The following is a 27,054-nucleotide window of genomic DNA, read 5'->3' as shown; positions in this document are numbered from 1 at the left end:
GGGGCGGGGGGCCCCGAGCGCTGCCCCCCACCCCTTCTCCGGCCTGGCGCGCGGTCTGCGGCCCTTTGCCCTTGAGCGCGGCGGGGCCGGGGCCGGGGCGCGGTTAGCGAAGCTGCGGGGACGGGAGGTTCGTGCCTGTGTAACGGGCCCCGGCGCCGCTGCCTGGGAACGGGCACCGCGCGCGCGCGCCGCGGCCGCCCCCGCCCCTGCAGCACCATCCGCGCGCCGCCCGGCGGGGCTTGCCCGTAACGGCCCCCGCCCCGGGGGCACGCACTGGGCCGCCCCCCTGGGGCAGATGGCTGGTGCCCCGACCTGGGCGTGCGGGATTGGCGATGTCAAGAGCGCTGACTTCAGGTGTGGGCTGCGCCGCCTTGAGGGGGACCCCCCGAAGTGGACAGCGACCCCTGAGGGTTGGGCTGAGGTTTACTTTTAGCGTTTAATTAATACGGATCTCAGGGAACGACTTCACGAAAGTGCTTCGGGAGGGGGCAGATTGGGGAAGGTGGCTGCCCACGCTTCTCTAGCTCGGGAGTCGGGCTCTCCTGGCTTATAAGCGTTTACCTAGTTCAGGGGTTCTCAGACTGGGGGTCGGGACCCCTCAAGGGGTCGCCGGGTTATTACATGGGGCGGGGGGGGGGGGTCACGAGCTGTCAGCCTCCACCCCAACCCGGCTCTGGCTCCAGCATTTATAATGGTGTTAAATATGTAAAAGAGTGTTTTTAATTTATAAGGGGCCTCGCACTCAGAGGCTTACTATGTGAAAGGGGCCACCAGTAAAAAAGTTTGAGAACCACTGATCTAGTTGATAGCTGAACTATCAGACTGAATAGAGACTCTAGGTATTCCGCCCACATTCAGAGTTGTAAACTATACACATCACCTGGTAAGTCACTTGCAACTTGCATTTCTCTCCACATTGATGGTGCCAGTGGCAACCACTCAATTGGTAATTCCTGTATGCAGGCTGCAGCTATATTTCATTAGGTTCAGCTTGGTGAATTGAAGACTGGTTTGGTATGCAGAGAGCTACTTTTCAATATAAAGTGTACAAGTTAGTAAAGTTTTTCTCTTTTGTGAATTAGACATCCTTAATACGTGTTTCAGAGTAACAGCCGTGTTAGTCTGTATTTGCAAAAAGAAAAGGAGTACTTGTGGCACCTTAGAGACTAACCCATTTATTTGAGCATAAGCTTTCGTGAGCGATGAAGTGAGCTGTAGCTCACAAAAGCTTATGCTCAAATAAATTGATTAGTCTCTAAGGTGCCACAAGTACTCCTTTTCTTTTTGTTAATACATGTAGTTATAAGTAGCTTATTGATATCTTACATCTTGATCAAAAAGTATGAGTGAATAGGAGAGCTGTTGGAATTCATGACAAAACAATGCCATAAATGGAAAACCTTGGACTATCTCCAGATTTTGGTGCTAGAACAATTCCTATCTGCTCAATGAATCTCTGCTACTGTAAAAAGCACTTTACTAAACAGAGCAGAAGAATGTAACTAGTATTGTAGCTTTAATGCAAATATGCTGTAATATGCGGCAGCGAATTTTGCATGTAGTTTAGAACACTCATTTTTTGTAAGTAGGGTAATGGGGGGATTCCTCACTGGATGGCTAGAACAATAGTTCTTTTCCTTTTGGATCATTCCTAGATAGGAATTTTATCAGAGGTGTGAACTTGCTTTTTAAATGAAAATACTATTTCTGCAAAGTGTGTTACTTGGAAAAACCTATTTTGACACAACCTTAAGGCTTATCTTGCACCTTGCTCTGCACAGAAAGGTACCATTTCAACACATGGGTCCCCCCATGTGAATTAGTTCCAAGTTCTGGGTCTTTAGATGCACTGAATTTGAAAAATAGGAAATGGCACACACACATAATACAGTGATGAGGATGTTATAAGAATCTATATAAATTAGGAACCTCACTTTTGCAGACTATTTATAAATCTTGGGTATTTAAATAGTTTCCATTACTATTATATTTGACTGTCACAATCATTAATGTATTTATCTTCACAACACTGATGTGAAGTAGGGAATTACTACTGTTCCTGTTTTACTATTCCAGATGGGGAACTGGTTTACTGAGTGGTTAAATGACTTGCTCGTTCCTGTGGTAACGTTAACTTGTGTTCATTGGATGGGTATAACAAGTTACTAGTACGTGTACTAATGCAGAGTAGCAAATTACTTGTAACGTGGTCTTTTATAAATTGAATGTGGTCACTTTTGTTTTTGTGGGACTGTTAATGAAAAAAAATATATCCGGGAAAACTTCGAACTACATTTTTACTATAAATGTTTTACAACAAATTTCAATCCATTTCTTTATCTATTAACTTTCTTTTTATTATTATTATTACTATTTATTTTATTGTGCAGTTTGTGAAAGGTAACTTGTAGCCATGTTGTATTTCCAGGGTGGATTTAATTTAAACCAAATTGATTTAAATAATGATTTAAATCACTAGTCAGGAAGCCTCTATTTAATCATGGATTTCTACATAAAAGTGCATTCTTGTTGGTTGTTATAACCTTAATACGTAATCTTCACAACTGAGAGATAGATGTAGGTTTCATTTTTAGAAGGTAACCACTATACATTTTTAAAGTGATTTCTTTTGAAAACAGCTATATCAGAAAATGAATTATTGGTTATTTCATTTACCAAAGGTAATTGAAGCAGATAGTTCACCTCCCAGTGACTTCATAAATATCTCCAATTAAACAGGTTAATCATTAATATTTGGAGGCTTTTCTTGTCATGCTGTATTAGGAGGAGAAAATCACCAGACAGACATTTTAAATTGTTTTATTTAACTAAAACAACAGCGTTATGTATTCTGGTTTTTTTTCCTTCATCAGCAAACATATATAATATTTTAACAAAACAAGCATATGAATTTTTGAATTGAGTTAAACGTTCAAGTTTTTTAAAATCAGGTTTGTTTTTGTTAAAATTGTTTTTACTAAAATAGTTAGTTGATTTTTTTTTTTTTTAATATTTATGTCAGCCAGGTCAACATGAAAAATTTAAAATACCTGTATTGGCTTCTTCAGTTAACTCAGTCGTCTTCACCTTCATTTTCCTGTTTGTTCATAATCTGGAAGAGAAAAACAAGCTTTCCTGCTTTTTCAGGTCCCAAACAATTTCTCAATTTGGAATGAATTAGTCCAAAGGAAGAAAATATTCTTTCTACGCCGGCAGAAGAAGCTACTGCTGTTAAAAGTGAGATTATCACTTCAACAGTCTCTGAATCCAAGTGCTTAAATGACTTCCACCAGTTCACTGGTGTGACTTTCTTTAAAATACCATCAGCAAGCATATGTTTCTTGAATGACTTGTGGCACCTTAGAGACTAACCAATTTATTTGAGCATGAGCTTTCGTGAGCTACAGCTCACTTCATCAGATGTTTACCGTGGAAACTGCAGCAGACTTTATATACACACAGAAATCATGAAACAATACCTCCTCCCACCCCACTGTCCTGCTGGTAATAGCTTATCTAAAGTGATCAACAGGTGGGCCATTTCCAGCACAAATCCAGGTTTTCTCACCCTCTGCTGGAAATGGCCCACCTGTTGATCACTTTAGATAAGCTATTACCAGCAGGACAGTGGGGTGGGAGGAGGTATTGTTTCATGATTTCTGTGTGTATATAAAGTCTGCTGCAGTTTCCACGGTAAACATCTGATGAAGTGAGCTGTAGCTCACGAAAGCTCATGCTCAAATAAATTGGTTAGTCTCTAAGGTGCCACAAGTCCTCCTTTTCTTTTTGCGAATACAGACTAACACGGCTGTTCCTCTGAAACCGTTTCTTGAATGGTTCACCCTTAGCTCTGAAGTTTGTTATAGTTGGCATTATGGAGGGATGATTGCTGGATGTCCACATCATAGCCAACTCCTCTTCTTCAGCTGTGAAGGTTTGACCCTGGTACTGAGTACTGAGAATATTTGCAAGAAAATAAGCTGGAGATAGTGCTTGTATCATTCATTTTTTTTTAATGCTTGTAATTTAACTCTCTCATTGCATATTTCTCTTTAAGATCTCACTTAGTTCTTTCCAAATTTCAACAGTGTCCGCCATAAAACAGCTATTTCCCTGCATTTTATTCTAGGCTACAGAAATAGACTTCAGGGTACTTAGCATGTGTTCACATTTTTCTTAAACCCAATGTTGAGAACTTTGGCTGTGACAGTGATATCTATTTTTTCACGATTTTTTTCATAAACTGTCATCAGATTAGGTCAGTTCTTGATATAGTGCTCAAAACCGTCCACTACTGAGTTCCATCGCATGTCTTGTGGGAGAGTTAGCTTGCTTCCTCCCACTTTTTTCGGAGCAGCTGCTGCAAAGTGGCTGTTATGGAAGTATTTTGCAATATCAACAACGTTAGCCTTTATTTCTGGAACACTGAAGTCTTTGGCTAGGAGCTGCATCAAATGAGCACTGCAGCTGTATGTTATTACCTTGGGACTCTCCTCTAAATTTCTTCTCATCTTGGATACGTTTGCAGCATTGTCTGTGACCAAGTTGCGTACTAGACTTTTGAATTTTTTTTCACAGTTTGTTATAGCTTTTACTACTACTACTTGTAAATATTCTGCTGTGTGCATTTCTTGATGTATCAATTGTTTCTGTAAGGAAGACATTCCCTTCTTCTGTTGTCACACAAGCACATACAACAGGATCATTGCGGACATAGCTCAGTGGTTTGAGCATTGGCCTGCTAAACCCAGGGTTGTGAATTCTACCCTTGAGGGGGCCATTTAGGGATCTGGGACAAAAATTGGGGATTGATCCTGCTTTGAGCAGGGGGTGGACTAGATAACCTCCTGAGGTCCCTTCCAACCCTGATATTCTATGATTCAATTCTATGATTCACAAACTGGGTCTCTTTTACGGCCTGCTACCGTTATAGGTTTTCTCTTCTAGTGAGAGAATGGTATGGTAGATCTCAAATCAATGAAGGCTGCACTCAGAAAGACCTCAAGACTTCTGGAATATGCTGCTCAAACAGTTTCACTTTTGTTTCTACTGCCTATCCCTCCCTTCTCACATTTATCTCCAGACTTCTCCTTGTCCAGATCTGTTCCACCCCCAACAATCTTCTGTTCATTGAACTTTTTGAAACTTTGCACTTTTAGAGAGAGGTAAGGGATTGACTCTGTGTACACAAATTTGTAGAGGGACAGTGGGGTTGAGGTCTATTTCTCACCTCTATTTTATTTATTTATTTATTTTTATTTTGTTTTAAAATATTTTTGTTGTTAACAAGCATGTTATCTCTGGAGACACAAATCCACAGTTTGAGAACTGCAAAACTAAGCATCTCTGATGTTATCTTATAGACTGAGCACAGAGTCCCATTGGGTAGATGTAAAGATTAATCTAAATCTATCCAGAAGCCCCTGGACCCCATAAAATTGGGTCCCTAATCCATGAACTATTGGAACTCATTTACAAAACTTTTCTTAAACATTACATGAATATATTGTCTCATACTATAGAATTAGAATTTATAATCCCTATCCCATGATGAGATACATTATAGCTCAAAGATATCTTAATTAAAACTATCTTTAGATAGGTTTTTTCCTCAAAAAGCATTTTATCAAAAAATCAATTAATTTTTTAAAATTTTTTAAATCATTGATTTTTTTTATCCACTCTGTGTATTTCTAATCTCATCTAGAAAAAAGAAATAGGTGGAGAAGTGAGGACAGGAGTGGAATCGTTCTCCCTTCTTTCGGTGTACACCTGGAGAAAGTTTGCACATATATGCAACTGTCTACTTAAAAGCTCCTAACTGTCTCAAACTGTTGATCAGTTTTCCTTAAACCTGGTTTGCTTTTTAAGCTTCAATAAAACTAATATGCCAAGTATGAAGTGTCTTGGTTTGGGTGTGTTTGTTATCCAAGAACAAAACTTCTAAATGGAACTTATGGGGAAAATGTATTGTTTTTTTTCTCAGAAAGGCTTAACTAACTTGGACCAGATTGGGATGAAAAAAATAACTTTCAAACCGCATCAGTTGAAATGAGAAATATTACATGAAAAGCAATTTTGTTCAACAATAAGGCTTAATGTGAAAGTAATTCAGTATTATTTAAATTGTTGCTACATATTTGAAAATATATATTTCACACAATGTGTAGTATTGATTTTTTTAAATGTAGCTAAGAATTAAATTTACTTTCCCAACATCTGCTTGTTTCCTTGCTAAAAATAAACTAGATATAAATCAAGCTGTTTTCAGTTGCTGTTGATTTATGGGACCAGCTAATGGAAATTAACCTTTGTTCTTCTCAGGAGCTTGCTGAGAATATGTAGTTGGGATATAAATTGTGACCTGTCACTTGGCTTAGGTTGCCTCCATTCTTTACATTTTGTCTATAAAAGGTTTTCCAGGCAACCATGATAGTTGTATTCTTATAAAGTCTTGTAAAAAGACCTTTTTGTGTAACTGTGCTCAAGAATAAATTCTTTAAATGTAAATAGAATTATGCCTGAGTAAATAGTTTGGGAGTTCTTGGAGTTGCAATTTCCTGTTAGAGCAGAGATGGGCATACTATGACCCGCGGGCCACATCCAGCCCGCAGGACTGTCCTGCCCGGCCCCTGAGCTCTCGGCTGGGGACACTAGCCCTTGGCCCCTCCCCTGCTGTCCCTCCTCTCCTGCCGCCACGCTGCCAGCGCTCTGGCTTGCCGTTCCTGCCAGGCAGTGCAGCAGCGTGGCTGATTCCACCAGGCGGCAAGCTCCTGCCGGGCAGCGCAGTGGCATGGCTGGCTCCAGCATGGTAAGGGAGCTGGGGGGGAGGGGAGGAGGGGAAGGGTTGGATAAGGGGCAAGGGATCCCGGGGATGCGGTCAGGGGGTGGTTGGATGGGGCAGAGGTTCTGGGGACAGGGAACAGGGGTGGTTGGATAATCGTGGGAGTCTCGGGGGTGGGGGGTGTGAATAGGGGGTTGGGCAGTCAGGACAGGGAGCAGGGGGGGTTGGATGGGGCTGGGGTCCCGGGGGGGGCGGTCAGGGGGCAGGAAGTGTGAGGGTGCAGGTAGAGGGCGGGGGCCAGGCTATTCGGGGAGGCACAGCTTTCCCTGCCCAGCCCTCCATACATTTTTGCAATCCCGATGTGGCCCTCGGGGCAAAATGTTTGCCCACCCCTGCCTAAGAGCAACCTTCTTGAATTTTCATGATTCCATATGTGTGAAATAACTTAATATAATTTTGTTATCAAATAGCTTAAATGAAATAAATTATTTTATGTTGTAGAATTGTTGGAAACCAGTATATTAATACTTTTGGTAAACAACAATGTCAAAAACTAACTAAAAGATATTTTGTCATATTAAGAGTAAAAATATTAGATCTCTACCACAAATTGTTACTGATTGTCTATATTTGATTTAAAAGTTTTTAAGTTTGATTCCAGTCCTGCATTGCTAACTGTGGCAAACATCACACTAACTTCAGAACTTTATAGTAGGGACCATATGATTGGCTTGTAACTGCAATCCTCATGAATTATATTCAATTAATCTGAAAAGCTTTTATTTCTTTTTACTTTTGTAGATTGAAAAAGATCAGTTGGATTACAAATTTCGTTCAACAGAAAAATTGTCCTAATGAAAAATGAAGAGACATCCAGAATTCATGTAGTGGAATAACCATAAAGGGAAATGCTATCAGATGAACAAGAAAAAATCTTATCTTACAATGGAGAAGTCCTCATTTTTCAGCTGTCAAAAGCAAAATGTGCGGCTGAAAAAACAAGAGGATTACATGTCAACAGAATGGCATACGACAGTGGCACTAAGCTGTTTGTTCAAAAATCCTCAGGACTGTTTAGCATGCATGGTGGGAGCTTGAATATTGAAATTGTTTGTTGCAGCTGTACAGCAGACTTCAGAACAGGAATTAATCTCCCCTGTATTTTGATGAGAGAGAAAAAAAATAATAGTGTTTTCAAATACTTTTTATTGTTGCTTCACAGCTCCAACAAATTTGAACAGTGCTTAAATTTTAAATTGGACTATGAATTGAAAGATGATATAAGGTTGCTTAATGGTCCAACAGTATTATGGAGACATGCTAAAAAACTAGTTTATATCTCTACCAAAACCTACACAGTGCTAAGTGCTTCTGTTCCATTTTCTTCCATTGAATGGGCGGATGAGATTGAGAATGAAGGCATTGTAGTATTAGGGACAAGAACTGCTTGTTTGCCACAAGAAAAAGATGGGCAAACACTTTCGAAATCAGATGGAGCCATCTGGGGCAGTGAGTTTGTTGTATATGCAATTGAAAATCACAAAATATTAACTGGCACCTGTTTTCTGCCTCATGCCTATAGCAGCGTGATATCTTGTGTGCATGTCCACAGGACTGCAATATCAAGAAGCCAATTCAGAACATCAGCTGCTGCCATCACCCACAAAAAACAGTTGATTTGGTTCCAAGATGGTCTTCCTAAAGATATCTGCCAGCTTCCATATGAGGAGCCCTGTTCAATACAAGTAGCGACAACAAGCAGAAATGGCATGCTGTATGTTGTGTCATTTGCTTCCGGAAATGTCTGTGCTGTGCAGAAAGATAGCTTTCAGGTATTATGGTCTTATATAGCTAGAAACAATGGAAGTTTTTAAGGGTTTTATTTCCTCTCCCCATCCACATTTGTAAGTCAGGTTCCCACAAGAGAGAGCTTAGTGTAAACCTCTGCTCCTCCTTATGTTGCTTCCATTAAAATGACCTACGTACAGTAGGGTACATCTTTCCTAGTATTGCTCTGTGATTTTTCTAAAAAAACCAGTAAATGATTCAGTTGCTTAATTAAAAAAAAATGAGACTTGGCCAGTGTCTCTCTTCCTATTTCAAAAGTTGTTTAGAATAAAAATTGCCCTTATAATAAGTCTGTGTTATGAATGTTTTTACATAATCCATTTTAGAGAACTGAACTGAATAGATATTGACTCCAAATTTAAATTTGCTGCTTGGATTTTACTAACTTTCCCTAACATTTTAGCAACAAAGAAATGCAGCAAGTGAAGCCCATGGACATTTTTTGGCTTTAGTTTTGCTACATTCATGAGGCAGTGTGAATGATTAGTGTTTTGATATTCTGACGAAGCTGTGTTTAATTTTGCTTTATTTGGAAATTCGTAGTTTGCCTTCAAAGCACAAAATACGCTTTTTGTTCAGTTCTTCACATTTAATGAACCTAATTGACATAAACATTTAATTTGATATTTTTGTTTGTAATTTGAGCTTTGAGAGGGAATATGGCAGGCTCTAAATGCCTGAAGTTACCATCTCCTTAACTGCTCTGTGAATAAGCTAGCTTTCCATACATGGTGCAGAATTTAGCTCTACAACTATCTTAATATTGGTGGGAATCACATGACTAAATCACGGGTCTCAATAAATTCTGAAAATCCTTATTGTAAATTGTATTTAAGAATGAACACTCAAAAGCTGCAGTATTTGAAAGACGTTATTTGGAAAAGTGGACTTTTCTTTGAAAGAAGTTATATGCACTTTACAGATGGGGAAAATTGAGACACCGAAGATAACTAATTTTTCCAGGGTGATAGAGCTAGAAACAGAATTTGAGACTTTAGCTCACAGTACCGTGGTCCAACCCCTTGACTAAAGTACCTGCTTGTGCAAATATAGTAATTGCTCACTTATGTGCTTTTTTAAAAAGTGGATAATTGTAGGCAAACTGCAACAAAATTGAATCTCAAATACAGATGTCTTTGAAAAAGGTGTATACATTTTTAATATTGCATTTTACTGCAGGTTGCTTCCAGATGGCAAGAAGTGAAGTCTGTTCTGGTAGATGACTTTATTGGCACTGGGACTGAACAAATTGTATTACTTTTTAAGGACGAATCTAATACAGATAGTTTAAGTACATTCATTATAACAGATTTTGGAGAGGTCAGCTATGCAGTAAGTTCAGTTTACCTTTTCTTACCCATTCAATACATGCTAATGAAATTTCATTAACAGAAGCTCAAGATATGAATAGAAATATTTGTGCAAAGTAAAGCTGTACATATGCTATCAAATCCCCTTAAATTTGAATACAATGCCTTATGATTTTAATAGTGAGGTTATAACAAACAAGAATCAATTGAAATAACTGTCTGACTTGACGTGACAGTCAATAACAGAAGATCTTTGGGGAAATTAAAATAATGCTGCTGAAGAGGTTTCATGTTGATACTTATAGCAACACTTGCTACATTGTTTATTTTCTGATTAACCAAAGACACTTAAGAGCCTAGCACTTGTTAATTAACTTCTCATAAATTGGTGTTTGCAATATTTACCATTAACTTCTACTTTTATTTGGTAGATAAAAAAACTTTTTTGATTGCACATTATGATCCTTGTGGCTTTATAATTTCTCATAATAGGTTCTTCTATAATTGTATGTCAGTAAGCTGCATCTTGCTTTCAGCTGATAGACTAATGTTTTCTTTTCTTTAGAGCAACATCAATTGTACAGAGGATTTTCCTCCTACGGAAGAACTACAAGAGAATGGTTTTCTTACCATCCAAGCTCTCGAAGCAAGGTTACAGGTTTGCATTCTGTAGTGCTCTCTGTATTTCCTAATACGTAAATTGCTGAGTTTTTTTTTTTTTTTTTTTTTTAAATTAGAAAGAAAGGAGCATAAACTCTGGCATGTCAAGGGTAAAAGTGTAATTAGGCAGGCCAAAAAAGAATTTGGAGAGTAAATAGCAAAACACACACACACCAACAACAAATGTAAGTGCATCAGAAGCAGCAACCTGCCAAACAATCAATTGGGTCACTAGACAATCAAGGTATTAATTGAGTACTCAAGGAAGACAAGACCATTGTGGAGAAGCTAAATGAATTTTTTACATCCATATTCACTGCAGAGGATGTGAAGGAGATTCCCATACTCGAGCCATTCTTTTTATGTGACAAACCTAAGGAACCATCCCAGACTAGAGGCAGTCAATAGAGGTGGTTTTGGAACAAACTGATAAATGGTAATAAGTCACCAGTATTAGATAGTATTCACCCAAAAATTCCAAAGGAACTCAACTATGAAATTGCAAAACTATTAAACTGTGGTATGTAATCAATTGCTTAACTCAGCCTCTGTCTCAGATGACTGGAGGATAACTAAAGTAATACCATTTTTTTAAAAAAGGGTTCCAGAGCCGATCCTGGCAATTACACACTGGCAAGCCTAACTTCAGTGCCAAGTAAATTAGTTGAAATTATAGTAAAGAATAGAATGATCAGACACATAGATGAACGCAATATGTTGGGGAAGAGTCAACATGTCTTTTGTAAACAGAAATCATGCCTTATCAATCTATTAGAATTCTTTGAGGGTGTCGTCAAGCCTGTGGACAAGAATGATCTGGTTGATATAGTGTACTTAGTCTTTCAGAAAGCCTTTCACAAGGTCCCTCACCAAAAGCTCGTAAGCAAAATAGGCAGTCATGGGATAAGAGGGAAGGTGCTCTTATGGATCAGTAACTGGTTAAAAGATAGGAAGCAAAGGGTAGGGATAAATGGTCAGTGCTCACAATGGAGAGAGATAAATAGTGAAGTCCCCCAAGAATCTGTATGTGGACTGTGCTATTTAACATATTCTAAATGAGCTGGAAAAAAGGGTGGACAGTGAGGTGGCAAAATTTTGCAGACGATACAAAATTACTCGAGATAGTTAAGTCCAAAGCTGACTGTGAAGAGTTACAAAGGGATCGCACAAGACTGGGTGACAAAATTGCCAATGAAATTCAGTGTTGATAGTTGAAAACCATACAGATTGATAAGATCTAAATTAGTCTTTACCACTCACAGAAGAGATCTTGGAGTCATCGTGGATAGGTCTCTGAAATCATCTGCTCAATGTGCAGCAGCAATCAAAAAATCTAACAGTTTTAGGAACCACTAGGAAAGGAGTAGATATCATAACGCCACTTTATAGATCCAGGGTGTGCCCACATCTTGTATGCTGCATGCAGTTCTGCTCATCCCATCTCAAAAAAGATGTTTTAGAATTGGAAAAAATACAGAGAAGGGCAACAAAAATGATTAGGGGTATGGCACAGTTTCTGTATGAGGAGAGATTAAAAAGATTAGGACCATTCAGTTTAGAAAAGAGATGACTAAGGGGGGATATGATATAGGTCTATAAAATCATGAATGCTGTGGAGAAAGTGAATAAGGAAGTGTTATTTACCCCTTCTCATAACACAAGAACTAGGGGTCACCCAATGGAATTAATAGACAGCAGATTTAAAACAAACAAAGGGAAGTACTTCCTCACACAACACCCAGTCAACATACCCATTGCCAAGGGATGTTGTAAAGGCCAAAAGTATAACTGGGCTCAAAAAAGAATGAGATAAGTTCATGTAGAGTAGGTTCATCAATGGCTATTAGCCAAGCTGGTCAAGGATGCAACCCCAAGCTCTGGGTATGCCAAAGTCTCTGACTGCAAGAAGTTGGGATTAGATGACCGGGGATGAATCGCTCAATAGTTGCCCTGTTTTGTTGATTCCCTCTGAAGCATTTGGCATTAGCCACTGTCAGAAGACAAGATACTGGGGTAGATGGACTGTTGGTCTGACCCCCGGTATGACCATTCTTATGTTATATATCTGATGTAGAACATAAGATAAATTTATGCCAAAAAAGCAGAAAATAATTTCTGCTGTTAATTGTATCATATAGTATGGCTCAGGGAGAAATAAATATTAAGTATTCTGTTTTTTGCATCAGTGGTGGTCCATATTTCATTACTCTGTTAGCCAAGTAATCTTCATAGTCTTTCCTCACATACCTTACTACAGTTTGGATGTGTGCACCTGAGAGCAGAATTTGAACCTACCAAATTGCAAATGTTCTTGCATCAGAAACAAAACCAGTAGTGTGGAAATATATAAAATTTCTATGCACTGGGGGAAAAAAATCAAATATTTTCGAGAATTAACTTGTTTCCAACTTAAATCCAGAAAATAAAGGGATTTGGGGGTAATGTTGAAACTATTCTATCAAAATACCTGAGACTATCACAATGGCCATTATATACACACTGTGTTTAAATACCAACTTAATATTTGAATGGTTACTCTTATTGCTTGAGATTCTCTTCTGGCAGGACAGTCGTAGACTCTCTAAACAGTGATGGTTTGCCTTGAGAGAAAGGAAGTAACAGTAGTCTCTTGGGTTTTGCACATGCCTAGCAGTCAAGTGATTTGGGTCCTCATTCTGTTTTTCATTCTGACTTGGTCTGTGACTGTGGATGAGACACTTAACCTCTTGGTGGTATATTTTCACATGTCAGTAGCTGATTTGTGGGGGTAGGCTTGCAAAACAATTAAGCAAAAGTAAAATGCCTAAACAGAATAGACTAAGAAAAATAAAGCAAGCATGGGGGGTAATCTTTGCATTAGCCTCGAAAGTAGCCTGGACACTTGAAGCTTTATAGCTCAGTACCTTCCTGTCTGGCCACTGAAGTTTTATAGGTGCCTCCTTCCTGTCTCTCCCACTTTCTCGAAGGCAATAATTTTCTTTGCTTTGGGCCTTACGGACCCATTGACTGTCTCCCATGTAAGATTCTGTATACTGAAAACTTTCTTTTGAGTGCTTTTTGATCTTCATAGACCTGCAATCTAGATAGAGAACCCTGGGATTGTAAAATTTCCATCCTCCTGCTGATTATTATTTCATGTAACTTAATTGGCAACTTTATCTCTTACTCAAGTGTAGATTTCATTGACAATCATGAAATGCATCATTTTTGCCAGAAAAGTCCCAGGGCTTCATTTATGCTAGAGGGAAATGACCTATGTGAAACGCGCAAGACTAATTCCTATTCAAATAATTGCTCTCTACTTTCAAATTCTGTGCATCTTAATTTCTTAGATTAGTATTATTGGCCAGCTTTAGAAATCCTATTCTCAACTTAATGGCATTTCACTGTTTGGCTGTAACGTGGTAACTTTTGAATGCCACATTGATTAATACCAAAATTTCAGGGAATTTTTAGGCCTCAAGGGTCAGAACCCTATTACTTTTGGGGGGGGGGCGGAAATCAGAAAACTCTAAGGGGGGAAATGGAGGACACCTGGAACCCTTGGAATATGTTTAGCAGAGCCATAGCATCAAGCACCTCTGCAATTGTCTATAGATCAAATTACATTAAAAGCTTTATCTGGCATGTTAGGGATATGGGGGTGGGGAGCATGCCGGTTAGTAAAAATTCCAGTTAGTTATACTTACCAATAGAATACCAATTTTCAAATGATTAGAATACAATAAAATGAATAAAGTATAAAATAGTATACAGGTACTTACCAATCCAGTGGTATTACTGCACTGCAAAGTAGTTGGTTTCTTGAAGCACTTGGGTGAATACAGGTAGTTTTCTATACAGTAGGTTATCTTATGACACTACATATCACTATGGACAGTGCATGGCGTACATCTGAATCACTAAAATTACACTGAACACTATGGGCTTGGCTACACTTGCAAGTTAGCGCACTAAATCAGCCCTGGATGCCCCGACTCCTGAGATGTCCACACTGGCAAGACACGTAGAGCACCTGGACTCTGCAGCTGGAACGCTCCTGGTAATCCACCTCCACGAGAAGCATAGAGCTTGCTGCGCCCTGGCTCAAATGCCAGGATGTCAGTGTGGGCGACATGTTGCATTATTGCACTGTGATTGACCGCCGGAAACGTCCCATAATCCCCTGAAGTCAAGTGGCCACTTTTGTCATTGTTTTGAACTCGGCTGCGGGCATGCGGATATCCCCTTTCAAAGCTCCGCTTCTGACAGCCAGCGTGCTTATCTGCTCTGGGACAAAGCAAACCATTACTGTGGAATGCTGCTGCTGTGAGTGTGTCTGAGAGAGAGAGGTGGGGGAGAGGGGAGTCTGCAGCTGTCTGAACTTACAAGACAGCATGCTGACACACTCTGCCCCCCAAAACACACTCTCTCTCCCCCCACATACGCGCAACACACTCCCTGTCACACTCCACCCCCGCCCCCATTTGAAAAACACGCTGCAGCCACTTGCACACTGGGATAGCTACCGCAATGCACTGCTCTTTGTGGCATTGCAGGAGCTGCTTATGTGCCCAGGCCAGTGCGCTTGCAGCTGACAGTGTAAACACACGGCAGTGTTTTCCCTGCTGCGGTATCTGAAGGCTGGTTTAACTCCCAGCGCTCTACATCTGCAAGTGTAGCCAAGCTCTAAAACTATACTGAACATAATTTAATCTTTCTTTGATGATTCAGAAGGCTCTTCAGGATCTTGCAGTGTGTCAGGGTCATCATTATCAACATCAATTATCATTGTAGGAGATTGGGCTGAATTTGTAATGACCCTATGACACATCCTGGAAGCTGCTTTTTTGAATAAATCCCTGATATCAGCTTGCTTACTTGTCTTCTGCCTCTTTTGCATAAAAGTAGAGTGCAGAATGTGCAATTGCATAACCTCCTGGGCAGTATACTCGTCCCAGTTACTAGACTGAAGATTTGTTTATTGGGAGATATCGGAAATGCCAGTTAATAGAGCTTTCTGGTTGATAAAGTGCCAGATAACACAGCTTTTACTGTAGTTGGTTGATAGCACCAATTAGTAACTTTCCATCAAGCATATCCCTATCTCGCCTCTTCCCATTGTCCCAAAACAGTTTAACATGTTGATATCCTAAATGACATATCTCCCAGATAGAAAGAAGAGAAATAATGGTGGGTGAAAAGAGGTGCTAACAGAGACTTTGGCAAGAGGGAAAAATGCGGGGTGGACTCTGGTATGGAGTGGAAGGGGAAAATGGAGGGAGACTGGGGAATGCAGATGAACACAGCACGTAGAATGGGGGAGTCAGAGAGAGTCTTTGGGGGAATGAGAAATGGACACCTGGAGCCCTGGGCATGAGGATGGTGAAGGGTTTGCAGTGAGTTCCTGAAATAGAAACAAATGTGAGGGTTCTAAATGGGGAGCTTAGGAGCAAGAGCGGGGCAGTGTGCATGAAGTTCATGCTGCAGAAACAACTAAAGGAATGAATCCCAACTTTTATATCTTTCAACCTTTCCCTTTTGAAAAGATAGCTTTGTGTCCTGAATCTTTTCTAAAATTCTCTTGATGCTCTTCTAGAAAGTAGGACAGAGGTGGAGACACAGCAAAGAGTTTACTAAACAAATACTTGAATACTGCTGCTTTGTCATGAAGCAGAACACATTCCAGACTTCTGCACCAAGATTTCTGGAGAAAAAGCATAGAAGATGCAAATTAGGGTTCAATAATTTATCATGCTTACAGTTTAAATTAGATTACCAGAGGGTTACTCACTTTATTGCTTCTTCAAGGTGAGCTCATTGCACACACCATGCATTCCTCCATTGACTCTCCCACCTCTGTGTGCTCCATGACCCTTCATTCATCCTCCATACCATTCTTATTCATTTTATTCCTGGCCGGGAGATAAGTGCATTCAGGGTGTCATCAAACTCTAATGGGACGATGGGCAGAGCTGAGATTATGCCAGTAGGCTGAATGGCTGCCATCAAATGGTTTTTGTTTGTTTGGTTTTGGTTTTTTTGGGCCTATAGACGATTAAAGAGGTGATTGAAGCAGCTAAGTCTACTAACTAGATGCAAAGGGCTTGATGGGTCCTTTGCTTCCCCTCCCACCCCCCCTTCTGGTTTTCATCAAAATAATAGATGTATGCCAATTTCTGCCTAGAACATTCCAGGCAATTTTGAGATTGATCAGATGGGGCATTCAGAAGTTAAGTGTAAGGTCTTTGTTTGGCCAATAATCCCAACCAACGTAGGCAAAAAGAACTTTCTATTTAGATAGGAAAAGTAAAGCAGGAAGAGATGACTAAATATTTGTGTGGATCTATGATTTCTTTGAGGATCCAGAAGACTATCTTAAAGCCAAGATTTTTTTTTTAAGTGTCTAAAGTTAAGCACCCAAGTTTGTTTTGTCAGCAAGTGGCCTGATTTTCAAAATATGAATTTCAGTGCCTAACTTCAGGCACCCTGAAGTTAAAATTTTGACTTAAATGTCTAGAGTGGAGTATAAAGCTGAAAGGCCCTAAGGCACTTCCATTCATACTTTGGTGACTTAAGTCTAATCACCATCCTTTTTATACCCCACAGGCTGGTTGCAGTTCTGTTCGGGAACTTCAACAACATTTACGGCTCAAGGAGAAGGTTCTTTTTGAATCTTGCTGCGCATTAATAGATCTTGTCCAAGAGCGAGAGCATATCCTACCAACTGCAGAAGAGGTAAAATGATTGTGAGGTCATGGTTTCTATATTTTTTGTCAAAATGAAATATGATCTATTTTAACTGGAGATGGATATATAGTAGGAAACTGACTTTTCAGTTGTGGGTTGAAAAGGCGACACACTTAAGGAAACTGACTCTTAGTATATTTCCCTAGATGTGTGGCATATTCAATTAACCTACATTGGAGCATCTGTATTTTAGGGCATCTCAAGACTCACCTTTGTCAATGTCTAGCTAATTAATAGTTTTAGGAACCAAAAGCTATAAAGATACTAAGATGCAATCATGCAAGACAACTTTGGATCACATACCCAACTGGCTTGAACAGGGTTATGTGGCAGTACAGCGTTGTTGTAATATATAATCAGTTTCACAATGGAAGGATGAATTTTGAGTTTCTTAATGCATATGAGGAGTTCATTGCAAAGCACAGTTAGATAAACACATCTTACATTTATTGTAGAGGATAGAATTAGTTTCTATAGATTTCCATTCATACTTCAAGTGTAACACATTCCAGGTAAATTTCTGTTTTGTCCTCATGATCAGCTGAATACTTTTTGGTAATCAGTAAAGTAAAAACACTTAAGTACTTCAGTAAAAGAATTATACTATATGCACTTCAGTTATTTAAACAGATATATTTTTCTGTAAGGAAGGTCTTGTTTCACTCTGGGATGATGAAGAAGATTTTCTGTATCCTCTTGATAAAAAGATGACATTGACATCTGAGGTCCCAGAACACCTCATAGAGAAATTATGGCAACGTGTGGTGGATGACAGTTTGGTAATTGGAGTAAAAATAACAGAATCACCTAACTTGTAAGTAAATACATTCTAATAACTTAGTCTATAAGTTGGATCCTGCAGTTACAAAGTTGAAGGTGACTACAAAGTTAAAAATTTGACTTGTAACTTTTGGCTCTGTGCTTTAGAAATCTATATTTTATGTTATAAACCAGGGGTGGCCAAACTTACTTACCCTCCGGGCCGCATATGACAAAATTTCAGAAAATCAAGATCCAGGTCACGCCTGCTGGGGCTCAGGGCTTCAGCCCGGTGGCGTGGGAGGGTCTCAGAACTTCAGCCATACAGGAGGTGCCTGCCGGGGCTCAGGGTTCAGCCCTGCGGGGAGGGTGATCTCAGGGGTTCAGCTGTGCAGGAGACATTTGCCCAGGCTCAGGAATTCAGCCCCAATCCTGCTGAAGCTCCGAGCCCTGGCAAGCATGCCCCGTGGGGCTGAAGCCTTGAGACCCCCTCCCCATTGGGCAGAAGCCAAAGGTGATACATTGGGGGGGGGGACATGTACCTGTCCCCTGATTTTTGCTTGAGTTTGCTGGCCCCGCTCAGTCACATGGTGCCACCAGACCCACTCGGTGCACTGCAGTTGCTGGAGCTGTCAAGCTGGGAACTATAGACATAAGGAGAGGCAGTGGCAAATAGCTGGGAGCTGCAGGGAGAGCCACTGCTTTTGCTGCTGCCTCTCCCTGCAGAGCTAACATCTTGAAGCTGCAGGGAGGGGCCACTGAGGGTAAGCGGGGAGACGTGTCTGGGAGGTGTGACTCAAGCTGTTGGGAGGAGCACGGGACGAACCTTTAAATTGTGCCCCCCTGCCCCCAGCGGGCACCAGTTGTCTCTGGCAGAACCTCTAGTCCCACCACCCTGCTGCAAGGCAGAAGCCCTGAGTTCCCCGCAGTCTGGTAGATGGAGAATGGGAGCGGGGGAGGGGACGTGGGGGGCTCCACAAGATGCACTTTAACTGTAAAAGAGCCATGGTTTAGCAACCCCTGTTATAAACTTAAAGAAATTTTAAACTACATAGGAAGCAAGAAAACTGAACGTAATACACTACCTATGTGCAATGTGGCTACATCAGTGCTAAAAGTTCCTTAACTTTTGCATTTCTGGGTTTATTTTTCACTGTATCCTTTCTGCTGCCTTAGCATAATTCCTTCAATAAATCTAAAAATGTTTGTTTCTGTTTCCATTCTTGGCAAGAGTCCATGTCATTTTAAGAGAAAAGTACCATAGAAAACATCGCAGACTTTCTGTTGACCATAACATTTGTAACATCTGGCCACATGATGTGCATCCAGCTACTCTAGTGTTAGTCTTCTGAATTGAATTTTGTTACAGTTTGGTGTTCGATGTGAAGCCAAATAAAAATTTGGCAATCCCACATGATTTAAATCAAGTGTAAATAAATTTGTAGCATTTCCTGTATGTATAAAAAATTAAATAAAACTAACTTTCTTTAAAATGACTTGTTTGTTCTGTTATATATCTTGATTTTCATAGTTAGTTGAACATTTTCCATCCCTAGAGAGTGTTCACTAATTCACTTATGTCCTAGAAAAATATAATTAGCAAGTATTTAATTTGAAAAGTGCGTTTAAACTTGACACAGGAACATATTGCTTGTTAGAGGCAGAGCTCTCACCTTTTGACCTATGTATATTCCTATAAGCAAAGTAGTAGATGTTGGAAAAGTTAGTCTTTTGGAGGGTGCCACTGAAAATCTGTCCGATGACTGTGAGTGAACTGACCTGCTAAGCCTTTTAGACACTGTGCCTGAGCTATACATGTGGTCTCTCTCAACTGCCAGATTGCTATAGTTTTATAAAAAAAAACTTGACTTCATCTTCATTTCTAAGAGCCACTGGGGGAAAAGGTTGTCTTCGCTTTTAAGTTTTAATTTTTAGCTCTGAAGGTAGTAATTTTGTATTTAACATAGTAATTGTTTTTAATGGGACCATGGAATATTTAACTAGCAATGCCTGTGCCTAAAAACGTTTCCCCTTCCTTTTGAGCGAAATTGCAATGTTGTATTGTAGCATAAGATGTTACTTCACTGCAAAGAAAACTGTGAAACATGAGTCTTTTAAACCTGACTCATAGCTTGAAGCTTAGTTGACTGACAAAATGAAATTAACAAAAACATTGTTTCAAGTCCTTTTAGGGCACTTGTGAGAGAACAGTACATAGTAATATTAAAGTGAATAGAGCATTTCACAAATTTCACACAGCACTGTATTGTATCTGTTAAGTTAAATAGTGTAATAATTTAGAATCTTACTTTGAAATTCAAATGCTATTTGAACAAAACTCCATAGAGGTTTCTAAAATTAAGTCTGAAGTAGCAGAAGGGCCCTATCCTTCACTTGAAGAATTAACATCACATTTCAAACAGATTTTTAAAGATGGCAGGAATGTTGCTGTTCTGTATTTTAGGTATCCTTGTACTGCATTATAAGTAAATATACCTTTTTAAAACAAAATTTAAAAATAAACTTTAATCGTTTATCTACACAAACTTGTGACTGGGATTTTCAGTGACATCTAAGGGAATTAAGCACATAGATCCTATTAACTTCCAATGGGAATTGGACACCTAGCAGGTAGGCTTCTCTGAAAATCCCAGCCTGTGTTTTCGAAACCTCACACCATGCATACTGACTAGGGTAAAGTATATATTAAAATATACTTTCAAAGTGCTTACCTGACACCTTTGCACTATCATATGAATTAGTCTGAAAATATGTTAAAGATTTTTTGATCAATTCATCTGTTCTTTGGTAATGCGGCTGACAGCATAAAATCTTGAATCTCCAAGATGTTAAAGCACTAAATGTCAGTACACCTCTTTGCAAATCTTTGATTATATTTGTCTGACTGTAAAATGTGAACTTGAAGTACAGTAATCTTTATGGGTTTTACAGGTCACTGCATGATGTCAGCTTATCCCTGGTAATGGATCATGACTTCACTTCAGTTTCTCCAGTTATTGAGTGTCAGAGTAAAATAGTTAAACTGAATAAGACTTTCTCAGCAATGTCTATCTCCTCATGCCAAATGGAACCACAGCCAAAAAGGATAAAATTAGACTTCCATAGCAAGAATGATCTGAAAAAAGAGTACCTTGGAAGACCTTCTAAAATTCCGTCAGATGGAGCAAAGACATTTGTTGCTGTTACCCGCCTTTCACCACTGCTGGCATTCCGTGATATATGTTGTATGATACTGCTGCATGCTAAGACGAGAAAATATCAAAATGGCAACCTGCCAGAAAGCAAAAAGCTGACTTTACTATGTGGGAAAATTTCATTATGTTTGGAAGATATTTCAAGTGGAAAATATTCAGTAAACTTGCTAAGAAATAATAATCATACAGGTAAATATGTTATGCATTGATTTGTTCACATTAGTCAGAAGAGCTGGTTAATTTAATTTCCTCATCTTTGTTTTAAGCCATAATCTCATTTTTTCATATTGTAATTATTTTTACCAAAATATGTATAATTTCATTACAAAGTAATGGTCTGTCATGAATTAGAAACTGACTGAGACAGAAAACATTAGGAAAAATGTGTTCTCAATGTGGAAAAATTTTAAGTAAGTTGCTCCCAGGTTCTGTACTTAGGTTTAGTGCTTAAATATATTCATTGATCTTAAAAAGGGGGAGAGCAGTGCACAATTTGGAGGTAACATAAAATGTAGATTTTTTATTTAAAAAAGACAGAGGAACTTCAGAAGGACCTAATAAAACTTAAGTCAATTGGCATTGTGATGGCGGATGATGAATGGAAGGTAATGCATCCTGGAAAGAATAATTTGAACTTCATATAACTAGAGCTGGTTGAGGGATTTCTGATTTGAGAAATTTTGACACTTTGAAATTTGGTTGCGTTCCATATTGGAACACAACCAATTTTTTCAAAACTTCTTGTGTCCTGAAAATTCTGAAAAAATGTCATTTCAGAAATGCTGACACATGGTATTTCCAAAATAAAATATGCTCTCCTGTCCAACTGCTGACCTGTGAAATGGAGATTGTTGTCATTTTCACTCAGCAGCTGCCTGGGCTCCCAGACCTGCTCATGGTGTACAGTGCTGGGGCAGCCCTGCCATGGAAAGTGCCCCAAAGCTGCAAACCCTGGGAGCTCATTCCAGGCTCTCAGCTCCATGGCGGAGAATGTTGGAAGTCCTGAGAGCCCTGGCTTCAGCCAAGATTCTCCAGTCTGCCAGCTTCCCTTCCATGGCGCCAGGAGCAAAGCCTCAATTAATCCCTCCACAGCAGGGAGCCTGGATACCCTGAGAGTCCCCAGGGCTTTCCGGGTACCAGCAGGAATCCTGGGAACCCTGACAGTGGGGCTGCTCTGGAGCCACGGATCCTGGGATTCATGACCTGTATGGCACAGCTCCCCAGCAGCTGACCAGGTGAGCAGACAGGGAACCAGGCAACTGTCTGTGATTTGGCCAAATGCTCATCAAAAGTTTGTTGAACCTGACTCACTTTCACAAGAAACTTCAGGTTTGGCAAACCAGTGTATACAGTTTTGTCTGCAATTTTCTTACCAGCTCTGCATAAACTTTGCTGGGATCAAAATAACTATAATCCTCTTTTCTGTTTAATGCACATTGGTGATCAAAAAGCAAACAATGTGTAGGATATCCATTTTACATATAATGGTGTTATCCCATTATAAATCAATGGCCTTCTCCCTGAATACTGAATTCAGTTCTGGTCATCTTCTTGCAAAAAAAGATGTAGCAGAAATAGAAGATGCCCACAGACAAGTAACATCTCTAGAGGCATGGAAAAACTTCTACATGTGTAGAAATTGAAAAGGCAGAGATTTTTTTCATTTAGAGAAATTAAATAAGGGGAAGGGGTAGGATAGAGGTATACAAAGAGAGAATAATATAGAGAAGGTAAATTGGGAGTTCCAGTTTATTCTTGTTTAATAGAGAAACAAGGGACACCAAATTTAAAACTCATTCTTCAAGAGAAACTGACAAGCAAGCTTATTTGGCAAATCTTAGAGCTTGATCTGAGGAGGAAAGGGGGAGAAAAATGTCTTTAAAGATACAGTCTCTACTGTTTATCTCCTCTAAGTATGACATATTAAATTTTCATATAAACAATTATATAATAATAATTTTCCTGGGATAACTAGCTAAACATTTTGAGATTACCTCATACCGATGACAAAATGCAGCCATACATAAACCCTTTTCATTTAAAAAAAAAATTCTCATTTGGTCTGATTTTAGAATGAGACCTCCCTCTCTCAATCAGCTGCAGGGAATCTGAAATGCTCTGTCATCTCTGTGGGCAAAGCCAGGGAAGAGGAGACTATTTTGGAGATACTGTATCAATGGCCAAGGTCCACCAATCATACTAATATCACAGTAGGCTATTGATAATTCTCTTGGTAAACCAATGTTTTTCCCTACAACTCTCTAATATCCAGGAGGCCCTTTGTCAGCTGACCTAGATGCTTGCTAAGAACCCAGTAAGAAGGTGGTGGGAAGGGAATTCCCTGGGAAGGGCTGGATGCTTTGGTAGACTTGTGAGGTGAAACAGAATCCAAGGGTGACAGTTGTGATGTAAGATCAAGCAAGAGGGACATACCAATGCTAGGTAAGCAAGGTAGATATCATCTGTGACTATGGAAACATTGAAACTTCCCAGTTCCAGCTTCCTTGAAATAGCAGTAAAAAGGAGGTACTGAAATTAAGGATGAAATCTGAAAGAAAAACACATTTTGATCAGTATTTGTTAACTAGTAAAATATTTAAATACTTAGATTTAATACCCTTTCATATTTTTTTTCTCTTACAGGCACCATGGAAGATATATTTGCTATTCTTGCAGTCTCTCTCAAATTCTCCTTTCAGATAGTCTCATCTGACTGCACACTGACTCCGGTGAACATGTGGCTACTATCACAAATGGAGTGTATGCCAATCAAAGAATGCCCTGAAAATATGTTTTGTCATAAATTGGGAAGTCTGCATGGCACTGTCTTTAACTGGAATCTAAAAACTCCATTTGAAGGAACTTTAACATTGTTTTGCAGGTAATGGTAATTAGAAAGCTTAGGGAATACCAAGTTCTATGTGATGGGTTCCCCCTGAGGTGCCACCTGGAGCCCCACTGAGCCCCCTGATCCACCAGCCAGGGCTCCCTCTCACACTGTACTGCTGTGACAAACTTCAAAGCCCTCCAGCCTGCACTTTCACCAGCATTCATACAGGTAGCTGCAGTTATATGCGGGCTCTCTAACCACCAGATTCCCAGCCTGGGACTCCAAAGTAGTACTGTGCTGCCCTGGTCAAATCTGGCCAGTATATGGGTTTAATACCCGGTCCACCTCTCCCTCAGTGTGACGAGAACAATGCACACTTGTGGTAGCCAAGCGAGAGATTTTTTTCTCCAAGTGCTCCAGTCGGAGCTCACTGATTTTAGATGAAAACAAAACAAGTTACTAAATTACAAAAAATAGATTTTAAGTGATTTATAAGGGATAGGAAACAGATCAAAGCAGATTACCTAGCAAAGAAACAAAAAATGCAAACTAAGCTTAATATACTAGATAGGCTATGAATTAGCAGATTCTCACCCTAAAAGAATGATACAAGCAGGCTGCAGATTCTTAAGGGGTAACTGCACTTGCTTCACAGCTTGGAATCTCCTGGTATTTCATTCACAGGCTAGAAATTGCTTTAGCCTGGGTCCAGCACTTCCCCCAGTTCAGTCTTTGATCCTCGGATGTTTCCAGGAGTAGTCTTTTGTGGGGAGTGAAGAAAACCAGATGATTTCACTCCCTGCCTTATATAGCTTTTGCATATGGTGGGAACCCTTTGTTCCAAAGTTTGGTTCCCAACCCAGTCTGTGGAAAGATACTGACATCCCAAGACTGGTCACATGTCCTTGTAGTGTCATAGCAGGCATCACTCATAGGCTGAGTAATGTTCTCAAGACGGCTCACCAGGTGGGAGATAAGCTTCTCCTAAGGCCTTTTGTTTTCCCTAATGGCTCATTGCTCTGAATACACCCTTCCCAACCAGCTATCTAGACTGAAAGCATCTTGTCTAATGGGCGTTACCCTGGTGTAGTTACGTTTGAAATACAGATACCTAGTATTTATAACTTCAGATACAAAAGTGATACATGAATACAGACAGTGATACATATGATTTTAAGAAATCATATTCAGCAAATCATAACTTTTCCAATGTCACCTCACATAGCTTATTTTGCATAAAATACATCAGAATTATGCTATGATCAGATAATATTACTATGAAGAATATGGGGTGCAGTGTCACATCCTCCATAACTTGAGTTTGAGGCAGCATATTATTTTTTCATTATAATTATTTTGCCATAGTGTAATAAGTATAGCAGTGACAGCCATTTAGGACTGTTTTTAAATTACCATCCTATGCCTATTAGTAGATCTGATTGAATTGCCTTTTGCAATCATTTGTGCTCTGCACAGACACTTGGGCATAAAATCAAAGTATATACAGGACTAATGCTATTTAATATGTCAAAATACACAGTTCCATGAATTTGCAATAATGTATGTTCAGCAACTTTAAGGGTTGTCTTTGCTTACTACCCTTGGAAAATAATGCATGTCTCTGAGTCAGATTTCTGGCTATATTCCCTTGGCACTAAGAATTGGAATCTCACTACTAACCACAGATCTTCAGTAAATGAATGAAGCTTAGCAGTTTGCAAGCTTTCCTGTGAAGCTTCTTATATGCAAACTTCATGAGGCAGTTTGGAGAGTGCAAATATCTGCAACTCTCGTGAGTTCCCTACTTTTTTCAGTTTATGGCCATTCCGTTTGAATTGCAAGATTATGTCAATTTAGGAAAATCCTGAATTTCTCTAAAAGGTAATATAACTTTTATTTAAATAAAACTAAATTTGCCCTTTAACACTGTGATTAAAAATAAGAAATCTACAAATGGTGATCTGATCATTAACCATTTTTTCACTTAACATCTCATAGTGAATTTTAATTCAATATTCTGTATGCAGTGCTGATTAATTCCTGTCCTCAAAATCTAATAAATGATAGTATAAATCTTTGTCTGAATAGTCACGATTGCACCTTCATTATTTTTTTCAGTGTGGATCAGCTGAACTAGCATGTATCCACGTTTAGATCTTACCTGTTTCAGAAATGGGTAGGCCACAGAACTTCTTCCATCAGGCCAAGTACTATGTTAATAATAGCAATATTATTTGGCTTGGTAGCCTACGCAGTATGCTAAATACTTCTCATACATGAAATATGGTACATTCCCTACCCTGAACAATTCAGTCTAAAAGACAGAGTAAAGAGAAGGTATTACTGGTGTGCCTTTATAGTAGGCTCAGTTTTTACTCAAAGTAGGGATTAGCCTCATTGTTTCATATGAAGAATACAGTGTATCATCACCAAATTTAAAGGACATTATTTGAGTAAAGATTGAATCATCTGAGGAACTCTGAATAAATCTGCTAATGAAAACTGATTCAATATCAGTCTTTTTAAGAAACTGTGTGTCTTACCATTGTTTTTATCCCTTTTGCTAATAAACCACTGGCTAGTTATCTTTCAAACTTCCCGTGTAATTAATTCATTGAAAACTAGTGCCAAATATACATTTTGAGGAATTCAGGTTATATCGCTAATCAAAGTTATTAACTTCAGTGTATCTAAGTTTTGCCCTTATACTTATAATTAACTCTCATTCTAATAGTTGTCATTTCATATAATTTGAGACTGAAGCCACAGGCCATCTTTGGAGAAGATGGACACTATTTCACTAAAGCCTTATCGTGAAAATAAAGCTTTCTCCATCTTCCCTTGTCTTCAAATGGACTGAAATCAGAATGCCTTGAAGAAAAATGGCAGGCCCTATAGTCTGTGGTTTAAAAAAATGTA

General features: G+C 39.3%; 1 protein-coding gene across 6 annotated transcripts in view; it reads left to right on the top strand.

Annotated features, from left to right (window-relative positions):
• Window positions 1-27,054, top strand: part of FANCB (FA complementation group B) — a 28,454-nt gene that overhangs the window by 40 nt on the left and 1,360 nt on the right. Inside the window, exons 1-8 of one of the 6 annotated variants that reach the window (XM_073355627.2) lie at window positions 15-354; window positions 7,586-8,616; window positions 9,812-9,964; window positions 10,508-10,600; window positions 17,191-17,319; window positions 17,979-18,145; window positions 21,043-21,494; window positions 23,949-24,186. In XM_073355627.2, the coding sequence (XP_073211728.1) occupies window positions 7,693-8,616; window positions 9,812-9,964; window positions 10,508-10,600; window positions 17,191-17,319; window positions 17,979-18,145; window positions 21,043-21,494; window positions 23,949-24,186 (2,156 nt within the window). In that variant the 5' untranslated portion in view covers window positions 15-354; window positions 7,586-7,692. Of the gene's footprint in view, window positions 1-14; window positions 884-3,801; window positions 5,166-5,589; window positions 6,107-7,585; window positions 8,617-9,811; window positions 9,965-10,507; window positions 10,601-17,190; window positions 17,320-17,978; window positions 18,146-21,042; window positions 21,495-23,948; window positions 24,187-27,054 lie in introns of those variants that run through there. The other 5 variants (XM_073355617.2, XM_073355588.2, XM_073355598.2 and 2 more) reach the window with 5 other exon arrangements.

This window comes from Lepidochelys kempii, chromosome 1 (assembly GCF_965140285.1).
Source record: "Lepidochelys kempii isolate rLepKem1 chromosome 1, rLepKem1.hap1, whole genome shotgun sequence".
NCBI classification, from domain to species: domain Eukaryota; kingdom Metazoa; phylum Chordata; order Testudines; family Cheloniidae; genus Lepidochelys; species Lepidochelys kempii.
Note: the sequence above shows the minus strand (reverse complement) of the source record. Positions and strands in the feature narration are given on the sequence as shown.